This window comes from Sorghum bicolor, chromosome 3 (assembly GCF_000003195.3).
Source record: "Sorghum bicolor cultivar BTx623 chromosome 3, Sorghum_bicolor_NCBIv3, whole genome shotgun sequence".
Classification (NCBI taxonomy): Eukaryota; Viridiplantae; Streptophyta; class Magnoliopsida; order Poales; family Poaceae; genus Sorghum; species Sorghum bicolor.
The window spans coordinates 18163968-18187838 of NC_012872.2; the positions used below are offsets into that span (position 1 = coordinate 18163968).

Consider the following 23871-nt stretch of genomic DNA (forward strand, 5'->3'; position numbering starts at 1 on the left):
CTTCACTGTGACAATGTTGCTGCAATCAACATTGCAAATAATCCTGTCCAGTTTGATCGCACCAAGCATGTTGAGATAGATAGATTTTTCATCAAGGAAAAGCTTGATAGTGGGGTTTTAAGGCTAGAGTATGTAAAATCACGTGGTCAACTAGCAAACTGCTTTACTAAGGGTTTAGGGCCTAGTGAGAATGAGTTGAGTTGTAACAAGATGGACATGATAGATATCTTTAGCCCATCTCGAGGGGGAGCTGTTGATGTAAATAGTAGTTTGTAAGAGGGCTTATATGTAATACTGACTCTAGTCAGGAAAGAACCGGCCAGAAACTTTCCCCAATCCCGTAATATTATATTAGACAACCAAACGCCTTAAAAACTAATCTAAGTGAGCCATAGCTAGGCTAGGTTTTCAACCAAACACACAGGTTCTATGTCTTCTAGAGCGTCAGGCAACAAATATCTGCGACGATCGCAACGTTCCGACAAGTACAAGTTGTTCGGTCTGTTCCCGTTAAATACAGTCTACGTTTCATACGACACATCCTCTAGAATTCGCGGTAAAACAATGAATAGGGTAATTTGCCTGTAGAATTTGTACAAGAATTCAAAACGAACACAAATGCAGATCTGCATATGATCCTTTGACGCACCGAAGTTATCTTCATATACAATATCCTAATCTACAAACTCAATTTTCGCAGCACCTGAGCCGAGTCCCCGAGTCCCATGCCTTCTCGGGAAACAGAGCATAGTAGATAGATGAGCACATCGCGTCAGCGTTAACCGCCTGCGGTACGCGCCATAAATAATAATTGGGAGGTCCCGATAAATGCTGGCACTAGTAGTAGCTTGCCAGCTCCCGACTCCAAGCAAAGCCATAACTGCAAGAAAGCAACGGCAGCAAGAAACCTTGGAACCATCGGAGAAGAGATCGCGGCGGCGATGGCGGCCAAGGGGAGGACGGAGCTGGACGTGGGCGCTGACGGCGTGGCCGTAATCACCATCCACAATCCGCCTGTCAACTCGCTCTCCATCGACGGTATGGTACTCCGCTGAACCCCGTCATCCCCTGGCGGCTGGTTGATGCGAGATTGGGGTTTGAGGTCCGCGGGTGGTCGAATTCGATTTGGGGAGATGTACAAGTACCTCCTTTATGCCGATTCCTGCCACTGCTGTGCTTAATTTTGCCCTCCGTGATCTACGTGATCCAAAATTGCGCCCTTTGGGATGGGTGGGGGGCTCTATGCGGAACTGTAAAGACATTCTCAATTTAACTATTTTATTTGCTGAATTAAAGTGCTATTATGCAAATTTTGAATTGGGACTGGCACTTGGCGTAGTTCCAAGTTATCTGCTGTGAAATATATGGTGCGTTTGCTATACCGCCATGTACCAATTGTGTGATTTAACTGCATCTTGCGAGAAACCTCGTTATTTCTACTCTTTTTTTTAGATGTTGTCATGCTGAGTGGTTTTGGGGGCTGTTTGCAAAATCCTACCACTTTAGTTCAATGTATGAACTAAATCTTGGTTATATGTTCTGTTTTTCAGTATCCTGATTTCACAATCTGTATTCCTGTGAATAAAAGAAATGAATATAATAACTGAAACAAAATTTCCAGTTCAATCGTGATAACAAAGCACCTTGTTCTTTTAGTTTTGTTTTCTTTCTCCTGTTTATCATGTTTTCTTTCTTATGTTCACTTGAGTTTATCAGCCGAATCTGCCACCCATTCAGCAGTGTTTTTCAATCACACCAAATCAGCGAACAGTGCTTTCCGCCATAGCCTATCAGCCAAACAACTTATAACATTGAATATTTAAATATGAAAGGCAAATGATTACAATTTGTAACTTTTATAGTCTGCATATTTTCATCCACTTGCTCCCAGTTATAAGTGGATGGTTCTGGAGTTTTTAAGATTTAGTTAAAAACATTAAATAAATCCCATTATTTGCATCCAAATCACTGCTATCTTAAAATATCCTTCGTTTACAGTTTACACATGGCGCAATCCAGTGTTAACTACATGGAACTTCAAAAAGATTTCCTGTTGTGTTGGGTGTATATGCACAATTTTCAAAACTCTAGAAACATGGAATAATTACAAACATGATAGTTTCATTCAGAAAGAAAGGATAATGTTGCACTTAGATTATATGGCATTTTGCATGTTCCGATGCAATGTACACATATAGTTTATATGCACAAACAATTAACCATATAGCACAGACAATTGATGAACTAACATCTCTTCCTGTTTGCACTTAGAAAAATACATACGTAAGGCTCCTCAAATGCATCGATACATAAGCCAGTCAGAATAATTCTCAAATCGTTAGATTCAGTATTATAATTTAGAGTCATTGCTGCTAAGTATGTTAAAGCTATTGTTGTTTAGGGTCATTGCACTTAGAAAAATACATATGTAAGGCTCCTCAAATGCATCTATATATAAGCCAGTCAGAATGATTCTCAAATCATTAGATTCAGTATTATAATTTAGAGTACATTGCATCTTTAACATTTGCTGCTAAGTATGTTGTTTCAAAATTGCATTTCTTTTTCTTTCAGTCCTATATAGCTTAAAGGAAAGCTATGAAGAAGCATTTCGGAGAAGCGATGTTAAAGCGATTGTTGTTACAGGTATATATATAAAGCAGTTCATTCCTTTAAGCAATACATGTGTCAATTTTGGAAGGCAGAGACCAGACTGCAGCACCTTCAATCCCCCCTCCACCTGTTTGCCTGACGACAATATTTCTTTTATAACCTATGACAGGGAAAGGAGGGAAATTTTCTGGAGGATTTGATATTAGTTCCTTTGGTGGTCTTCAGGGAGGCCAAAGTATGTTATACTTTACTATTTTCCATTTCTCGCTGCACTATCTCATCGTATAATTGTTTCTTAATTTATTTACAGTTCTCAATACTAACTGGTTTATTATTTTTTTAACAGAAATGCAACCAAAGGTTGGTTACATAGCAATAGATATTCTCACAGATACTGTAGAAGGTATTTAATTCATTCACCTCTCTGGACTGGTTATTAATTTTCTGTTGAAGAATTGTTTTGATCATTTTCCTATGTATTGTCCTAAATAGCTGCTACAAAGCCATCAGTGGCAGCAATTGATGGTCTTGCTCTTGGTGGGGGTTTAGAAGTTGCCATGGTACTTTATTGTTTTATGTCCTTGTGACCGTCATTTAATTTTCATTATTTCAGAGGTGATAACATTAATGAAAATGTTTATGTATTCATTTAGGCATGCCATGCACGGATTGCAACTCCAACAGCTCAATTAGGTCTTCCAGAACTTCAATTAGGAATTATTCCAGGATTTGGAGGTATATTCATGTTACTATTTATACAAGAATTTCTTAATGTCCTAGGTACAAATAGATTCATTTCTGAGCATCCTTTCAACCATATGGTTCCCTATTTCTTAACTGTAGGAACACAGCGACTCCCACGACTAGTTGGACTGACAAAATCTTTGGAAATGATGCTGGTAAGCTCTGGCTTCTTTCCTTCCTCTTTGGAGCTTCAGGATTATGTTTTCTGGCAGTATCTTCTTTTACATGTGTCGAGCTGCTCCAATTATTTTAATATTTGTGTATCATTTTTCCAGTTATCTAAGCCAATCAAGGGTGGTGAGGCACACCAACTGGGTCTGGTTGATGCCTTGGTTTCTCCTAATGATTTGGTGAATACTGCTCGTCAATGGGCTTTGGATATATATGAATGTAGGAGGCCCTGGATCAAAAGCCTTTATAAGACTGACAAGCTAGAACCTCTTGGGGAGGCTAGGGAAATTCTGAAGTTTGCAAGAGCTCAAGCTCAAAAGCAGGCAGCTAATCTACATCACCCACTTGTTTGTATTGATGTCATTGAAGAAGGTATAGTTGCAGGACCACGAGCTGGACTCTGGAAGGTACTTGATATGATTTATGTTTCTTCATGCTTATTGTAAATTTTTATTGATGGATAGCATTTACAAAATTCTGGGCACATTTACTTGATGAAAATGCAGGAAGCAACTTCTTTCCAGGAACTGCTTTTCTCAGATACTTGTAAAAGCTTAGTTCATGTGTTCTTTTCTCAGCGGGCAACGTCTAAGGTACGATGTACGAGGATGCCTTTTTGTATTAATATATGAATCATACAATGTACTAATTTATTACATGGAACAGATTCCAGGTGCTACAGACTTGGGGTTGATGCCTAGGAAAATAACTAAAGTTGCCATTTTAGGTGGTGGACTTATGGGTTCAGGAATTGCGACTGCAATGATATTAAGTAACTATCCTGTGGTACTTAAAGAAGTAAATGAGAAATTCCTAAATGCTGGAATCGACAGAATCAAAGGTGGAACATGGTTTAGCATCATCTTAAATCCTGCTTATTGTTTCGAAAATATTTTGATATTTCAATCAGTACAATGATATTAAGTAAACTTACTCACTATTTTGTTTCCCCAGCCAATTTGCAGAGTCGAGTAAGGAAAGGGAAAATGACCGAAGAGAGATATGAGAAGGCTATGTCTCTCGTCACAGGTGTCCTTGATTATGAACGTTTCAAAGATGTGGACCTCGTTATAGAGGCAAGTCTTTTCTCTTTACCCTGCCATCATTCATGCACCAAAAGATACTAGTGAGCTCCTTTATCATTATTCTTTTTTTTGACAAGGAAACTGTATTGATTAGCAGCAACTTGCTGTTAGAACCATTACAGAGCTGATGGTTACATTTTGGAGTGCCACAATAACAGGGCACTCAGAATGATGATGCTCATAAGCACAGGCACCATTGAAATCTAACTGATTATAGCCTATCTCTCTAAGAGCTTGCTTGTCATAATTGCAGGCAGTTATTGAGAATGTGAAGTTGAAGCAGCAAATATTTGCGGACTTGGAGAAGTACTGTCCTTCACATTGCGTCCTTGCTACTAACACATCTACAATTGATCTTAATCTGATTGGGGAGAAAACAAAGTCTCAAGATCGTATTGTTGGTGCACACTTCTTTAGGTAATGCAGCGTAAAATTGATGCATGTGTTTTTTTTGGCATCACTATATTGACTTATTGTATTATGTAGTCCTGCACATGTAATGCCACTTCTGGAAATAGTTCGTACTCAGCACACTTCACCACAAGTTGTTGTTGACTTGCTGGACGTTGGGAAGAAGATTAAGAAGACACCAATAGTGGTTGGGAACTGTACTGGCTTTGCAGTTAACAGGATGTTCTTTCCATACACTCAATCAGCACTCTTTTTTGTTGATCTTGGTATGGATGTTTATAAGATTGATCGTGCCTGTACAAAATTTGGAATGCCCATGGGTCCTTTCAGGTAAGATATCGAACCTTTGCATTATTGTCGTTCAGTCTATAAGTTTCTGCAACTTCGTTTCTATTTCATGAGGTTGTTTATGAGTGACTACATATGGATTCAAAACTGTTGCTCCTTTTCTGTTTCATATATCCAGACTGGCAGATCTGGTTGGTTTTGGTGTGGCTGTAGCCACTGGCATGCAATACCTGGAAAACTTCTCAGAGAGGGTCTACAAATCAATGCTACTTCCTCTGATGATGGAGGACAATAGGGCAGGTAAGCATAATCAAACAGTTCTGTTGCCTTGTCAGCTTGTTCTCTATGCAGCTCATATCTTTATTGGTTTATTATGAAACGATTAACTCAGGTGAAGCCACCCAAAAAGGATTTTACAAGTATGAGGGCAAGAGGAAGGCCACTCCTGATCCTGAAATTATGAAATATATTGAAAAATCTAGGAGCATGGCAGGAGTTGCACCAGATCCTGAGGTTTGCTTTCATAATCCTTTTGACTCTCCGTGCCCTTCTGTTATTCCTCGAGAAATATGCAGTTTTTTCTTTCTCCAAATAATACAATGACTTGGTGGCTGTGGCCTCGTGAATTTCTTTTTGTTTGTCTGTTCCTACTTCCTAGTCTCTTGACAATTGAGAAGTTGTCATTAATGTACAGTCTCATTTGTGCTGACAGCAATACAGCACCTCAAGATGTGGTGTTATGTACTTTCCATATAGCCATGATGCCTTTTTGGGTGCCTAACTCAATTGTCTTGAGCGTGTAAGGGCAATAGCACCTAAGTCCAAGTCCTCATCAAGGCAAACCTTGGTGCATATTTCTTCTTAATTAAAAGAAACCTGGTTCACTAGTTTGGAAACAGGTTTTGAGGGAACTGTGGTTTGATGGTGTCGATTAAATAGTAAGACTATCTGAAGTATAGCCAACACGGTGTTGAAGTCATTTTTATTTATGCTAAATGTGATGGTTAGGATGACGTGATATAACATTTGGTAAAGTAAATGTTATATTGTTTTTTTGAACTGATGATAAGGTCGCTTCTAACGCTGAAAACTTTGGTGCTATTGTGCCAGTTGCTGAAGCTAAGTGAGAAAGACATAGTTGAGATGGTGTTTTTCCCGGTGATAAATGAAGCCTGCCGAGTCCTTGATGAGGGTATTGCAGTGAAGGCTTCTGATCTAGACATTGCTTCAATCTTCGGCATGGGGTTCCCACCTTATAGGTCTGCTTTTGAGAACCGTGGTCCAATTTTCAACTGAACGATGGTTCATTTGTAATTATATAACTGAATAACTGCTCACACTCTATTCGCTGCTACAAGCAGGGGCGGTGTCATATACTGGGCAGATTCCATCGGTGCAAATTACATCCATGGAAAGTTGGAGGAGTGGACAAAGCGGTATGGTGGCTTCTTCAAGCCTTGCTCTTACCTCGCTGAGAGAGCTGCGAAAGGGATTCCTCTGGTGAGCAAGTCATTTGTCATTATCGTTTCAGCTGCTATCCTTGTCTTACACCATATCAGTTTACTTCTATCGTATGTACATTCGAAAAGCAGTTTAGCATTTACATTGAATCTTGCACATGGGTACCTTGTCATGCAATACTCTGAATTTTGCCGCTAGTTAGCATGTTTACAAAATGCTAGTGTGATGGCATTAAATTACCTACACTAATCCTCTTATTTTATCTGTAACATTTTGTATTCTTTTTTATCTATTCATAATTCAATTATATTATCACCATAGCACCTGATTCGAAATCAAATTTCATTTGCAGAGTGCACCGGCAAAGAAAGCTCAGGCTCGGCTATAAGACAAACACCAGGTTTCCTTGTGGACGGAGGATACTACACTGAATAATACACTCCAGCGAACGCGCGGAATATGGAGCATCCGGAGTGCCCTGAAGTAGACCAGCGTTGTTGCGTTGCGAGAATGCATGGAGCCGTAGATGACTGAAGTAGACCACTATCAGTCATGGAACGCAATATGCTACTGTGAAATAAAGTAGGGAACTGTAGCACGGTGGTGGTGTCTTCCTTTATATTGTTGCAAGCCCAGCTATAGGGCACCCTTCAAAATACAAAAATGTTTTCTGTCACCTGTAAAAATTAAAACAGTTTTTTTTTGTGCAATTTCATGAGATTGAGGCACTGTTTCAAATTCTAAACAAACCCTAACGATGTGTCATGCATGATCGGAAAATAAGCCTAGGGTATATCTTGAAAGGGCAAAACATGTATCCGATCAATGTTTAATTGTCGGAGTTTCCATCTTTTACTTTTTAATAATTCGCACGACCATGGATGAACACGTATACAGGCACAGTAGCACCACCTAGTGTGGTTGTTACTGTAAACATCAATCTTTATGTCAACAGACATTCGTTAGACAAAATCATTTACACAATTGCAGGATGTATGTACCCCAGAGCCTGATGAAGATACACAAGCAAACAAAACTCACAGCGATCAAGCAAACAAACATCACCAAAAAAAGCTAACGAAAAAACAGCTGCTGCACACCCCGACTAAATATTGCAGCTGTGGGAATGAACTACCAGAACGGACGATATGCCGAGTTAGAAACACTGCTGCTGTACAGAAGAATGTAAGTGTTGCCGACTGAGTCCACACAAATTTTAGAAAGTGATGTAGAGCCCTGCCGCTCCAGAGGGTAAGAGAAATTGCCTGTAGAATGCTAATGCCATGCCCTGGTGGATCCGAGACAACGAGATCGCCCCCTTCGAGCTGACATTGATTGTGAGTATAGATAACTGGATACAAATTAGACATTCTCTCCTTTTGGTGCCTATTAAGAAATGGAAAAACAAATATTTGAGATGATAAGTATTGAAAACAAAAAAATATGATTATTTCCTTTCAAACAATGAACTTAGAGGTTATATAGCTTGCAAATAAAAAGACTAGGTGCATTGAGATGCATCATGCACATGGGATCCACACAGACAAAAGGAATGCGAGTTATGAAAATGACTATTAAAATGCCGCTGAGTACACTAGAATGCTGTTTTGAATTTAAAGGGAAGATGTATTTGTACATTGCTAACAGATTATTTTGCCACTGGGCAAATTTGTTTCTCTTGAACACGCAGGGTGTATCACTTGGAAAAATATACTATCAGATATAATGACTCAAAATTTCATTACAGCCTTCCATTTTGTATGCATGATGCAATCTGCACATCAGCATAGCATGAACAAAAGGATTGATGGCAGCCATTCACAGCAGGTCAGCACTCAGCAGGCAAAACGTTCTCCCAACCCCACATCGACAAATTAGATGCTTCTGTGCTTGATGATACTTGCTAGATATTGTTACATAGTATGTAAACTACTGTGGTGAAAAGTTTTGTGAGGACCAACAAGTGTCTGAGATGTAGGAAAAATGAAAACCTCATTAGGAGTGTATAATCCCTTGTCATCATATCAGCCTTATAAGGACCATGAATTTCATGTCAGTCCAGCATGACAACCATAAAAATTAGCATGGAATAAGAAGCAAACTGATTCAGGAGGTATGCCAGGCTCATTGGTATAAATTATATAGCAACATGAACATCGTTGTAAACTATGCAATTAATGCTAGTGCGAGAGGAGGGTATAATCTGTCAGAGGTTGGACAGTGACTTCAGTTAAGCCCAAGATTATGCACATGTGCGTGTCAATTGTTGAATTTACTCTGCTACCTAAGTACCCATCCGCGCTATGTGAGAAGTAAAGTACCCATCCACGCTATGCACAACAAAAGTCACTCGCTTCTTGGTGTCAAAATATAGCCCTATAGGACGTGCAATATAGGCCCAAACCCAACATTCTCATATAAATATGGGAAATAAAAGTGAGAGTGAGACAACAAAAACACACAATCTGAAATAAAGATGGGATAAACATACTTTACCCCCAAAAAATTAAAATACAAGAGAAAATTTAAATGATTTTCAAGATTAAATCATTTGGAGCTTGATAATTACCTTGCTTGGAAGAGGTTTCCTTGAATGTGGTCCACCTGTTTCATTTGGTTTCAAGATCTGAAAAGAACACATCAAGCTTTCATCTATGCTCAATAGAGCACCTGCATTATCAAATTCGCCACAGTAGTTTGGAGCTGAAAATATCGTCACTAGTCTTCTTTCTGCAAAGAATTCGTAGCCATCTTCTACCACCTAGGGAGGTAAGGACAATTACGTTAAAAAATGTGACATGAATCTCAAAAGAAGAAAATAAAATATTATTTCTTCAACACACAAGAGAGTTGCATATCATTTCGTTAAGAAGAAAGGTCTGAAACACAGGGGGGAAAATCCCAATGACACACACTTAAACACCCACAGCACTGTAGAATGAAAATTGAAAATAAAGACTAATGGTTGAAATACATTTGTTTACCTGATGAGCTCGGCACACAAGGTCGAGATCATTCTTATCCAAAAATTCGACAAGCTTATCTGCACCAAAAGTGCAAGAAACACCTCTATCACTCTCCCCCCATCCTTCTGTATCATGACTAGGATCAGACCAAAGGAGATCGCACAGAAGACCATAGTCAGGAATTTCAGTAGGCCTCTCAATATCTTTTATTTGATCCAAGCTATTCAACTCTGGTGAGAGGCCACCATGCATGCATAATACTTTGTCATCAATAAGTGCTGACATAGGCAAGCAGTTGAAGCAATCACAGAATATCTTCCAGAGTCGAACATTAAATCTCCTTTTACATTCATCATAGAAACCATAAACTCTGTTAATTTTGGCATCTTCATGGTTTCCCCTTAAAAGGTATATATTATCAGGGTACTTCAACTTGTATGCCAGAAGCAGACATATGGTTTCTAAGCTTTGTTTGCCTCTATCCACATAGTCTCCAAGGAAAATATAAGTTGAAGTTGGAGGATAACCACCCAAATCGAAAAGCCTCAAGAGATCAACAAACTGTCCATGGATATCACCTGCATGTCACATTGCATGTGCGTTCCTTAGAGACAAGTTTCAAAGCATAAGAAAAGGCCGAAACACAATAAATTGTATCTCTCTTCTGTACATATGCAGAAATGACCAGGAAGACAACATACATAGATGAAACTTTTTTCTTCTAAGGAATTTAAAGCAACCAAGCAGGTATCAATCGAAACAACATCATAACTAAAGGTCAGGATGAAATTGAGAGATGCACAGCATAAGGGGACGCTCATATGTCAAAGGGCATTTTTTCTCCTATGTGTAATTTTCCTTCCCTGATTTACACAAAATGACCATTCGTGCATCATGAATTCATGATGATAGGATCTGCAATATATGGTGCTGCAAAATCTGACAGTTGTACACTACAACATCCCAAGAATGGTAAATTCAACATAATGCAATTCCAATAGTCAAAGGCCTTCAGTTTTATAAACCTCACCACAGAAGCAAATATCATGTTTGGTTAGACAGTAAGTGCTTAGAGTTGACTTCTCTATAAGACTCAACTACATGCATGATTGCTTAAGATATAGCCAATCACAGAGTGGTAAAATTATTCATGAGCAGTGTTATGTCAAGCTTTTGCTCGTGATTTAGGGGTACACCAAAGTTACAGTGTCAAATCACAAGTACTACACATAAACCAGTCATATCATTGCTTACTAGGGTGCCTACTAGTGCCTGGAAAAAATTGACAGTGTGCTTTAGAATGAAATTACTCAATGGGAAGAGATTGTACACCAAAGAAACAACATAACCATGGTGAAGCAGCATTTGGAGCAGGGAGGCTACCATATGATAGGGATAATGTAATGCAGCTATTCTTCCTCTGTTCACAACACATATGTACATACAAAGTTTTAGTTGTGATCCAAACAATCATCAGAATTTCCTGCAGTGCAGGCAACTAAGCACTAGAAATGCAATCCAGGTACACACCTGAAGAATGTACTCAATAATTTTGAATCATCCATTTCAAACAATCTATCAGACAATAGAACAATGATGCAATGCGCACAAGCCAAGCCTAGCTTTTTCTACCAACTTTTGCCATGACTCCAAAATCCATACTAATGAGACTACCAACCTCCAACACCAACAAGAAGCAGCACTAGCCAGCATATCTTTTTCACCCTTCCATCAGGGAAGGGTGCAAGCTTTGATAATGGCATTACACTTCCAGACCAAGCATTACCAAAAACGCACAAAGCATGCAGGAACAGGTAACCAAAAGTGCGGTTTCCTTCCTCCCATAAATGCACAAAAGGATGAGGCCAGGCGTACCCAAATAGCAAATACCGTGGCAACCCAGCTTATCGATCATGAGACAGGAACAATGACGAGGCATTCACAGACTGCATATTTTAGCACCTTGCAATGCCTAAAATTAAAACGCTTGCTGTAAAAATGAGGAATTAAACGAGCATCAATGAATCGAGAATCGATTAATGATGATGAATCCAGGAAGTAGCAATTTCCCATAACCGCCGCAATGAACACGGCACATGCACGGACTCACCGGAACGCAGCAGCAATCAGAAATCCAACCCAACCGCGCCGCAGCAATCAGAATCCGACCCGGATTGAACAGAACATGGAGCCCAACCCAAAATGGGAGCATGCACATGCATAGGTGAGGTGAGGTGAGGTGAGGTGCACGAAAGGAGGAGGCCCACCGCAGATCTTGACGGGCGCGTGGATGCGCAGGAGGTTTGGCTGCGACAGCAGCACCTGTTTGGCCTCGACGCAGAGCTGGCGGATCTCGGCCTCGGACAGCTGCACCTGCCGGCCCCCGCGGCCGCCCTCGACGAGGCGACGCACCACCTCGTCCACCGCCGCCGCATCCATCGCCCCCATCGACGCCCGCGTCATCATCATCTTTGCTCAATCCTTCGGCGACGGAGGTCCTCCAAGAAGGAAGGAGGGAGAGGGAAACGACGAGAGGAATGGAGGCGCGCCGGCGCGGACGGATTGAATGAAAATGGATAGTGGTGGTGACGCTGGCGGTCCCTCCTTCACAATTATGGTTGTGTGGGGGCGAAGGGAACATTGAAACCGTGTCGAGCGGTACCGGCCGTCGGATGGGGAATGGACGTGCGGATGCTGGGGGCGTGATTACTATTCGTTGCGAGGTTGGATTTGGCAAGAAAGCTTGTTTCTTCAACGGGTTTGGTTGGGCGGGTGGGTCTGGTATGAATTGATCCGGTCTGCAGTCTGCTGCCGGACATGGGTTGGTCAGGTTCTCCAAAACTCGCCGTTTTAGATGACCGTTGGATTCTACGAATGTGCATTATATATATCCCTAAGACTAGTACCAGAACTGTTCTACGTGGTACTAATGCAACTTTTTTGGCTTTATAAAGTAAGGTCTTGGGTTTGATTCCGATATCCAAATCAACCCGTGTTTTGAATGCTGCCCGTGTTTTATCCATGCAAAATGTGCACGGTTTGCTGAAATCGTTAAATACTGTCCGTCATGCATCAGCCTCCCTTAAAAAACTAAGGAACTGTTTTGGTTCGATGTATTTGGCCCGTAAATAATTCATAACTTTAATGGATCACATTCTTTTTTATGTGTAGGCCATGTTTAGTTGAGGAGGTGAAAAAAATAGATATTATAGTATTTTCGTTTTTATTAGATAATTATTGTCTATTTATGGACTAACCAAGCTTAAAAGATTTGTCTCGTAAATTATAAATAAGTTATGCAATTAGTTATTTTTTTCATCTATATTTAATATTTCATATATGTGCCACAATATTCAATGTGATTGAAAATCTTGAAAAGTTTTTGGATTTTAGGTGAACTTAGCCTTGTTTAGTTCACCCCCCAAAACAAAAAACTTTGCAAGATTCTCTGTCACATCAAATCTTGCGGCACATGCCTGGAGTATTAAATATAGATGGAAACAAAAACTAATTGCACAGTTTGCCTATAAATCGCGAGACGAATCTTTTTAGCCTAGTTACTCCATGATTGGACAATATTTGTTAAATAAGAACGAAAATGCTACAGTGTCAAAATTCAAAAAAAATTTTGGATCTAAACAATGCCTAGTTCACCCAAAAAAACTAAAAACTTTTTAAAATTCTCCGTCACATCGAATCTTGCGTTATATGCATGGAGCATTAAATATAGATGAAAATAAAAACTAATTGCATAATTTACCTGTAAATCGCGAGATGAATCTTTTAAGCCTAGTTACTCCATAATTAGACAATATTTGTCAAATAAAAACAAAAATTCTACAGTGTTAAAATCAAAAAACTATTTTCCTATCTAAACAAGGCTAACTAAACACCCCCCCCACCCACCCACACACACACCAAAAAAATAGATCGTTCCCTTCCCCCCTCTCTCTCTCTCCCATGCACGCCTCTCGATCATGCATCTCACCGGATCAGATCAAAAGACCAAATGAGACAAGAAATCAGTTCAACGTCACAATCACCTTAGAAAACGATTCTGCATCCTACGGCCTACAGTGAGCGTGCAACTACTGAGGCCTTGATGCCCCACAAGGCCGAGGTGTAGACATGGCTCATGGGCCTCACTTTTGGCCCAGTCCGAGGCCTAGTACTAAGCATGGTAATAAGAATGTCTATTTTCTTATTTAAGAATAATGGAGCCAAAATAAATTTAAAAAATGTGGGGGTATAAACCCCTATATCCCTACGGCTAGACTTGGGCCAGGAGGGTTGGCCCATTACGAGACAAGCCCGAAGCTTGATCCGACTGCTTGGAGTTTCGCGCAAGGAAACAAGACGTGAAGATCAAGCAGGATTCTAGTCGGTTGGAATAGGAATTGATATCGAACTATCTATGGCAATTATAACCAACTAGGATTAGTTTCCAGATCTGTAACCCTGTCCTCCGGACTATATAAGGAGGGGCAAGGGACCCCGCTTAGGGCACATTATTCTCTCAATACAATACAATACAATCAGACGCAGGACGTAGGTATTACGCCCACACGGCGGCCGAACCTGGATAAAAACCTTATCTGTGTCTTGCGTCACCATCAAGTTCGTAGCTTGCGCACCGTCTACCGATAAACTACTACCGTGGGCATACCCCAAGGTAGACTGCCGACCAGCTTTCGTCGACAGTGGCGCGCCAGGTAGGGGGTGTGCGTACAGCTTTCTCGACGAACAAGATGGTCATCATTCCAGCTTCCGCGGCCGTACCTGAAGGCCTCACGTTCACCGTCGGCCAGATCACGTGGACGACTCACGGCGGCGGTCTCACGACCACGGCTTCAGAAGAAACCCAGATCCGATCCGGGACGGCGGCGGCGTCGACTCCGATCACGCTGACACCGAGCACTCGACCACCGCTCCCTCATTACAAAGGAAAGAAGGTCGACGACTCGGATCTTTTCCGAGCCCTGATCGTGCCGATTTCAGTCTCCTCGAAGCTTCCCGACTGGTAGATGGAATCTCGCGTCGATCTGATCAAGTCGCGCCGACGGACTTTTTTGACTCCTGCCGGCCAACTCGTGTCGTCACACACGAACGGCTGGAGACGTCTCTGACAATAACTTCCACCCCCACGGGGCGGTCCGTCAAATTCAAGGTAGACCCCGACCAGAGTCCTCCCTATGGACTAAACAACTCGGCCGTTCACTACTCACGGCACATCCAATCCCTTTTCAACAGGGCGGGGTGGTCGCCGAGACAGAGCAGTCGACCAGCTCGGCATTGCATCAACATGGTGTCGATCCATGTACTACCGAACGACCAGGCTTCCAGCACAAACTCCAGCACAGGATCCGTCCCTACCGATGTCATAAACTCTGAGGATGAAGATTACGACTTGGATCTACCACCGTATCCCCTGGGGTTTTCTCGTTTTCTAGTCTTTCCACCCCGGCAGGGAGATCTTGTCTTCAATGTCAGCAACGACGAACCAGTCATCGAAGGAGAAACAGATGAGCAGAAGCAGCTCCGCGAACAGCGCAGATGAGGAACGGCAGTTTGCGCCGCACAACCTCGGTGACGCTTTCGACATGGTCGGAGATCAGCAAGTCTACAAAACGCCAAGCGCTAACGTGGCTGTTGCTATGGCAAACTTGGATCGACTCCCTGATACTCCTGAGTGCCAGGGTGTCCGATCCAGCGTACGCGCACACCTGATCGCTGCGATGGGACAGACCGCCACCTTACTCAAAAGGGTCCAAGCTATCTCCTACATAGAGGTTTCTTCCGACCAAACTCATCGCAGCCGGACTTGACCACAGCCCAGCGAGCGCCACCGTAGCCGCTCCCCCAATAATCGTAGGAAGGATGTAGGGCGTGACAACCGTGGTCGAGACGCCGGCGGCTACCGCGAGCAGAAGCGTGGGTGTGGTCAGGAAGTAAACCAGGACAGGGATCTACGATACAACATCCTTCCCAAGGACGCCCGGGACCGCATCAACAGGCATGCCACAGAAAGAGCGGTGCACGAAAACTTGCGACGCATTGAGTACGATGCCACGCACGGCCCCCCCGGCCTGAGACAGTTTTCCTCACACCTTCGCCAAGTCGTATGGTCTCGCAACTTCAAACTCGAGAAGCTTAAAAAATACGACGGCAAGGAAAACCCAGAAAACTGGATCACTCTCTACGAGATTGCAGTCCGTTCTGCAGCAGGAGATGAGCACGTCATGGCTAACTACTTCCCAGTTGTCCTCGACCAGGCCGGTCACCAATGGCTCCTTGGCCTACCCGAAGACTCCTTCGACTCCTAGGAAGAACTGCGCGAGGCGTTTATCGACAATTTCATCGCTATCTGCAAGCAGCCTGGGAACAAGTACGACCTCGAAAGGATAAGGGACAGGAAAAACGAGCCTCTGCGCGATTACATCCGACGATTCTCGGATATGCGTCTTAAAATCCCGAAAATTTCTCACGACGAGGCCATATCTGCTTTCATCAAAGGGCTATGCTTCCACGAAGCACTGAGGAACAAGCTACTACGCAAAAGGCTGACCACGATGGCTGAGCTCCTTGCCACGACCAAAAATTACGCCGATGTCGATGATGCAGAAAAGCTCATCCGGGACGATGCGAGAGGTCCCGACCAGCCTTTTCGACGGGACGACAGTCGTGGTCGTTTTGACAACAGGAACCATCGTCGCCCCGACAACCGCGACCACAGAGAAGGTTGGGATAGGCGGTGTGACAATCGTGATGACTTCAGGGGCAAGCGCCCTCGCGACCACGACCACGAGGTGAATACGGTCAAGCGTCCCAATGGGCGGCGGGACTACCAGAAAGACTACAACAAGACGTTGAAGGGACCATGCCAACTCCACCCAAAGTCCAATCACACGATGGAGGAATGTCGTCTCCTCAAAAGCATCTACACGCGGCGGGCTACTCAAGACGATCCCGCCAAGAAAAACAGGAAACAGGACGGGCGCGATCACGAAGACGAAGACGAGGACCAGGACAGGGACCCACGACACCAGTATGTCAATCCCACCGACGTGGTCCACTCTATCTTCGGAGGCAAAGTTTCCATCGAGTCTAAGCGAGAAAGAAAGCTCTTAAAAAGAGCCTGCCTCAACGTGGACAACACAGATGGTTTGATCGCCGATCCGAAATTTCCTCCCTGGTCGCACAGGGAGATCTCCTTGAGCAGGAAGGACCAGTGGGCCGCCATCCCGGAGCCAGGACGCTTCTCTCTAATCCTGGATCCTTGCATCAACAACATCAGATTCGAGCGCGTGCTCGTCGACGGCGGAATCTCCATTGACATCCTCTTTCGCAACAGCTTGCTTGCTCTCAAGTTAACCCCGGCACAGCTAAAGCCCTACTACGCTCAATTCTGAGGAGTCCTGTCAGGTCAAAGTTCAGTACCCCTCGGACAGATAACACTGCCTATCCAGTTCGGAACGCCCGACCACTTTCGAACAGAGTTCGTCAACTTTGTGGTCGCCGACTTTGATGGAACCTACCATGCAATACTGGGCCGACCATCGCTGACAAAGTTCATGGCAGTTCCACACTACTCATACCTGGTCCTCAAAATACCTACAGAGAAGGGCATCCTAACTGTCAGGGGCAATGTCTAAACCGCATACACTTGCGAGAAGGAAAGCTTCAAGATCACCGAAGCAATTGACCTTTCAATCCGCATAACAGAAACAGTAGCCCAAGCCGCATAGCTTCCACCCGACCAGCTCCGACTGCCCGAGCAGGAGACTCCATGGAAAAAATCAAAGTCTAAAGAGCACAAGGAGGTACAGCTGGTCGACGGAAGCCCTGAGAAGACGGCCCTCATCGGGGCCAACCTGGACCCTAAATAGGAAGACGCGCTCGTCAGGTTTCTAAGGGACAACGTGAGCGTTTTCGCTTGGAAACCCGCAGACATGCCCGGCGTCCCACGAAACCTGATCGAGCACTCCTTAAATGTCTCGAAGACTGCAAGACCCATCAAGCAAAAGCTATGACGGTTCGCTCGTGACAAAAAGGAGGCTATTAGGATAGAAATAACGCGGCTTCTAGCAGCCGGATTCATTAAAGAAGTATATCATCCCGATTGGCTTGCCAATCCGATTCTTGTAAGAAAAAAGAACAATGAATAGAGAATGTGCGTTGATTATACTGATCTCAATAAACACTATCCTAAAGATCCTTTTGGTCTCCCTCGCATCGACGAGGTGGTCGACTCAACGGCCGGATGCGAACTCCTCTCCTTTCTAGATTGCTACTCTGGTTATCACCAGATTTCACTAAAGGAAGACGACCAGATCAAAACATCTTTTATCACTACTTTCGGCGCGTATTGCTACACGACCATGTCCTTCGGACTCAAAAACACTAGAGCCACTTATCAACGGGCTATTCAGCAATGCCTCCATGACGAGATTCGTGATGAGCTCGTCGAGGCCTATGTAGACGACGTTGTCGTCAAAACAAAAGACGCGAGAACTTTAATCGACAACCTAGATCGAACCTTCAAGGCACTAAATAAATACAAGTGGAAGCTTAACCCCAAGAAGTGTATCTTTCGGGTCCCCTCGGGACTACTACTCGAAAACGTCGTCAACCGCGACGGCATACGGCCGAATCCCTCAAAAGTAAAGGCAGTACTCGACATGCGACCACCAAAGAATGTCAAGGATATTCAAAAGCTCACCGGATGCATGGCTGCCCTCAGCCGTTTCATCTCTAGACTGGGAGAAAAAGGCCTCCCCTTCTTCAAACTTCTAAAAGCATCGGAAAAATTCTCCTGGACAGAGGAAGCTGATGCTGCGTTCACCCAGCTCAAAAATTTCCTCACCTCACCACCCGTTCTCACAGCGCCTCAACCCAACGAGGACTTGCTCCTTTACATAGCAGCAACCGACAGGGTTGTCTCCAAGGCAATGGTGGTCGAGCGAGATGAGCCAGGCCACGTATACAAAGTCCAGAGACCCGTTTATTTCATAAGCGAAGTCTTAAATGAGTCCAAGACCAGGTACCCTCAGATATAGAAGCTCATTTACGCCATCTTAATAACTTCAAGGAAGCTAAAGCATTACTTCGACGCTCATCGGGTCCTGGTAACCACCAGTTTTCCTCTGGGGGACATTTTGCGCAACAAGGATGCCAACGGCAGGATTGTAAAATGGGCAATGGAATTATGTCCATTCTCCCTAGATTTCCAGAGCCGCACCACCGTCAAGTTTCAGGCCCTGGTCGACTTCATTGCAGAGTGGACCGACCTCAATGAGCCCTCCATTTCGGATACCCCCGACCACTGGTCGATGTTCTTCGACGGATCCCTAAACATCAATGGCGCTGGCACTGGGATACTTTTCGTATCACCTAACAAGGACAAACTACGCTACGTCCTTAGGATCCTCTTTCCGGCGTCGAACAACGTCGCCGAATACGAAGCATGCCTACATGGCATACGACTGGACGTTGAACTGGGAGTTAAACGCCTCTACGTCCACGGCGACTCTGCCCTAGTCATCAACCAGCTAAACAAGGAATGGGACACAACCCATGAGAAGATGGACCTCTACTGCAAAGAAATCCGTAAATGGGAATCCAATTTCTACGGCATAGAATACATCCACGTGGTCCGAGATAAGAATCAAGCAGCGGATGTGCTGTCAAAGTTAGGATCATCTCGGGCCCAGATTCCGCAAGGCGTTTTTGTTCAAGACATCCACACGCCAAGTGTGGGCACAAACCTAGTCGAAAAGCAACCCAACGAGGCAATGCTCATAGACGACACCACTCCGGTAACCAGTAGCCGTGATTGGCGCACCCCCTTCATTAGGTACATATCGGATGGATCGGGATTTCAAGACAAAACAGAGAACGAGCGCCTCATTCAACGGTCCAAAAATTACATACTGGTGGATGGCAAACTTATGCGAAAGAACACAAGTTCTGAAGTATTGCTCAAATGCATATCCCAAGATGACGACATCAAGCTCTTAGACGACATACACGCCGGGTCCTGCGGCAACCACGCGGCCTCTAGAACACTAGTCAGGAAGGCTTTCTGAGCAGGTTTTTACTGGCCAACCGCGGTCACCGACGCCGAGAAACTGGTCCGACATTGCGAAGGATGCCAGTTCTTCGCCAAAAGGACCCACGTGCCTGCTCACAAAATTCAAACTATTCCGTCATCCTGGCCTTTCGCCTGTTGGGGTCTCGACATGATCGGGCCATTTAAGCCGGCCCCCGGCAACTTCAAATTCGTCTTCGTGCTAATTGACAAATTCTCGAAGTGGATCGAATACATGCCACTGGTCAAAGCAACCTCCGAGAAGGTTGTGGAGTTCCTTAATCAAATCATACACAGATTCGGGATCCCCAATAGTATAATCACTGACCTGGGCACTCAGTTCACTGGCACTACATTCTAGGACTTCTGCGATGACAGGGGCATAGTCATAAAATACGTGTCAGTAGCTCACCCACGGGCCAACGGTCAAGTAGAGCGCGCGAACGGAATGATTATCGATGCTCTAAAAAAAGGCTGTACACCGAGAACGACAGAGCACCTAGGCGATGGATGAAAGAATTACCGGCTGTGGTCTGGGGTCTCTGAATTCAGACTAGTCGCAACACGGGTGTATCACCCTACTTCATGGTTTACGGCACCGAGGCAGTGCTTCCGTCCGACGTAACCTTTGGATCTCCAAGAGTCGAAAATTTCGACCAGTCTTCGGCTGACATCGCCAGGGAGCTTGAAATCAACTGCATGGAGGAAAGGCGCCTAATCTCATGCCTTCGAACAGCAAAGTATCTCGAGGCCATCAGGCGGTATCACAACAGGAACGTCAAAGACCGTTCCTTCGTGGTCGGTGATCTGGTACTCAAGTGGAAAACAAGCCAGGAAGGAACGCACAAGTTATCCACGCCTTGGGAAGGACCCTTCGTGGTAGCTGAAGTCACACGCCCTACATCTTATAGACTGGCGTACCCAGACGGAACACGCCTGGCTAATTCTTGGCACATAGACAAACTGCGCCGTTTCTATCCATAAGTTCCAGTACTTTTTGTTTGTAAATTTCTCATGATTAGCAATAATAAAATTTTCTCTTTTTCGCTATATACTTTTCTACACGCAGAGCTTTCGACAAGTACAACAATCTCCCTCTGGGACCAAGATCCTTAAGGATTATTAACACAACTCAGTGATACATCACTCAGACAACATTACAGCGCTCACAATTATAGTTACGACAAATCAATCTTTATTACAAACTTTATATACAAAGTTTACAATAAATACCCCTCTGGACAGTCCCTAGTCTATTCCTACAGACTACTCTACAGGCCTACTGCTCGGGCTGATCACCCACTCGGCCTTGCTGCCCAGCCGAAGGGGTCGACTGCCCATCTCCGGCAATGGATGCTCCCGATAACTCCCTGGCCGACCTATCCGACCCTGGCTGGTCGGGGGGAGTGGCCGTCCCGCAGAGGTGGATGTCGCCGATCACCGTCGACAACAGGTCAAGTAGACCAACACGAAGGTCGTCTGCCTCCTCCGGACCAACCTCCTTGGGTGTCGACGAAAGCTGGTCGGCAGTCTACCTTGGGGTATGCCCACGGTAGTAGTTTATCGGTAGACGGTGCGCAAACTACGAACTCGATGGTGACGCAGGACACAGACAAGCTTTTTATCCAGGTTCGGCCGCCGTGTGGGCGTAATACCTACGTCCTGCGTCTGATTGTATTGGATTGTGTCGAGAGATAATGTGTCCTAGGGGGGTCCCTTGCCCCTCCTTATATAGTCTGGAGGGCAGGGTTACAGATTTGGAAACTAATCCTAGTCGGTTACAATTGCCATAGATAGCACGATATCAATTCCTATTCTAACCGACTAGAATCCGGCTTGATCTCCATGTCTTGTTTCCTTGCGCGAAACTCTGAACAGTTGGATCAAGCCTCGAACTGTCTTCGTGATGGGCCAAGTCTTCTGGCCCAAGTCTAGCCGTAAGTGTATAGGGGTTTATACCCCCACAGCTAGTCCCCGAGCACCATGTATTGTGATGTAGCACGCCGTCTTGAGCTTCTTCGACCAGTGAGGCTTGACATCTTCGATAACCAGGAAAGTCGCCTGAACAGTTACAACGGTATTTTGACCAACTTAAAAGACACTTGATCAACATTGACATCGAAGAAGCAGGTTGTTCGAAGAATGTATGGTGCTCTTAATTAAAAAAAGATTTCTTTCCTTGATGAAGTGTGCCCATTGTACTTTTCCAAAAAGTATGCTCTAGCAAAAAAGCAAGCTAGTTCACCGCAAGGTGAAGTGTGCCCACTTAGTCCCCGAGCTTGGTAGTAGGTGTCGTAGGCACGTGGTGCCAGGGTCAGAAGAAAAGTCCTCAGAGAAATTCTGAAACTGAGATGCATCGCCAGATGCATCGTACCGATGTAGTCCCCGAGCTTGCTGGAAGGCGAAGTATGAGCCTTGTAGCAAGGTCTAAAAAAGTAAAATTATCCAGTCCCCGAGCATCTCATGCTCGTTTGCCAGCGGATTGACTTATCAACCAGTCCCCAAGCAAATAACGCTTTAGTGTTTGGTACAGTCCCTAGTTCTTCCAGACTAGCAGACTGGTCGACCAGTCCCTGAGCATACAGTGCTCGGTGGTCGGTGCAGTCCCCAGATCTCCAAACTGACAGACTGGTCGACCAGTCTCCGAGCATACAGTGCTCGGTGGTCGGTACAGTCCCCAGATCTCCAAACTGGCAGACTAGTCGACCAGTCCCCGAGCATACAGTGCTCGGTGGTCGGTACAGTCCCCAGGAACATTGATCCTTCACCAATTTTTGTCTGTTATTTTGAAAAAAGCATCTTTTCACATAAATGAGTGATGTGACGAGGCCTCCTGACGCATTGTTAGATGGTTGCGTGAAAAGGTGCGCCTATAACTGTGCCGCCGCTCTTTGCGCGGTTCAAGAAAAGGAAACCATCAATTATACAAAAAGGCCGCCGTATTAACTGCGGTAATTGTTTAAAACCGAAACGCCGCGTCCGCCGTTGGGCCCGCCCACTTCCCAAGAATGCGGTAAGTGGTAGGGGTGGAGTTGTTGCTTATAAAAGCTTGACATTGCCCTCATATTGCTTACCCTGCCATTGCCTCCAAGCTTTCCATTCTTGCCTTCTGCAAACCACCATCAGCCCTCCCAACTCGCAGTCATCCCCGCAACGTCAATGGCGAAGAGCGACTCCAAGAAGAGGGCCGAGCTGATGGCTAAGGAGTGGAAGAAGTCACGTAGCAGCGTGAGGTCCCTCAACGACCTCGTCAGCATGGGGCTACTGCACAGCCAAGAGCTCGGCGGCTGGAGGGCGCCAGAGGGGGAGAGCTACCCCGACCCACGTGCCGGTGAGATCATGGTTTTCGAAGATTTTTTCAAGAGGGGTTTTGGGGTTCCTGTCCATCCTTTTCTCCAGGGGCTTCTTCTTTACTATGAGATCGGGATCTGCAATCTGCACCCGAACTTGATTCTTCTTATCTACACTTTCATCCATCTGTGCGAGGCCTATGTTAGGATAGAGCCGCACTTCGATCTTTTCCGCTACCTTTTCTGTTTGAGGAAGAAGGGAGCGGTTGGAGGCTCCAAGATTGCAGGTGGAGTATACCTCAATCTTCATGACGGGATGAAGAACCGGTATCTCAACTGCCCGTGGAACACTTCTCTCATCGAATGGTACAAGAAGTGGTTCTATGTCAGGGAAGAGCCGAGCAGCTCCACGTTCTGCGACGTGGGGTACATTCCCGAGAAGAGGGTCAGTTGGACAGATCGCCCAGTGTTCGCCGGTCAGGTAGAAGACCTGATGAAGCTGATCGACTGGTCACGTTTAAACGGGCTAGGAGTGGTCGGCAACTTCATCTGTCATCAGGTGATGCCCTGCCAGAAGAGGGTACATTCGGTGTACGAGTACGCGGGGAGCCAGGACCCGACCAGAATGAGTCCTGAAGTTCTAGAGAAGGCAGAAGTGCAACAGCTGTTGAACGAGCTGTTCAACTTTGCACACAACAACTTCGTTCGAAGCGGTGATCGGTGCAGGCCTTCAAACTGGGGCGACCAGCTCCTAA

General features: G+C 44.7%; 2 protein-coding genes across 2 annotated transcripts; one reads left to right on the top strand and one right to left on the bottom strand.

The window, feature by feature from the left end:
• LOC110433383 (peroxisomal fatty acid beta-oxidation multifunctional protein MFP2) lies at positions 735–7522 on the top strand. Its single transcript, XM_021455356.1, has 18 exons — positions 735–1038; positions 2575–2646; positions 2783–2848; positions 2960–3016; positions 3106–3173; positions 3267–3348; positions 3457–3512; positions 3633–3935; positions 4035–4121; positions 4195–4369; positions 4483–4604; positions 4867–5030; positions 5100–5354; positions 5491–5612; positions 5704–5825; positions 6423–6571; positions 6674–6812; positions 7126–7522. Exons 1-18 carry the CDS (start codon positions 942–944, stop codon positions 7159–7161), a joined length of 2172 nt encoding a protein of 723 aa, XP_021311031.1. The 5' UTR covers positions 735–941; the 3' UTR covers positions 7162–7522.
• Positions 7666–12740, bottom strand: LOC8075330 (serine/threonine-protein phosphatase PP1). Its single transcript, XM_002457756.2, has 4 exons — positions 12007–12740; positions 9758–10317; positions 9343–9534; positions 7666–8159 (listed from the first exon to the last, which is right to left on the bottom strand). Exons 1-4 carry the CDS (start codon positions 12206–12208, stop codon positions 8136–8138), a joined length of 978 nt encoding a protein of 325 aa, XP_002457801.1. The 5' UTR covers positions 12209–12740; the 3' UTR covers positions 7666–8135.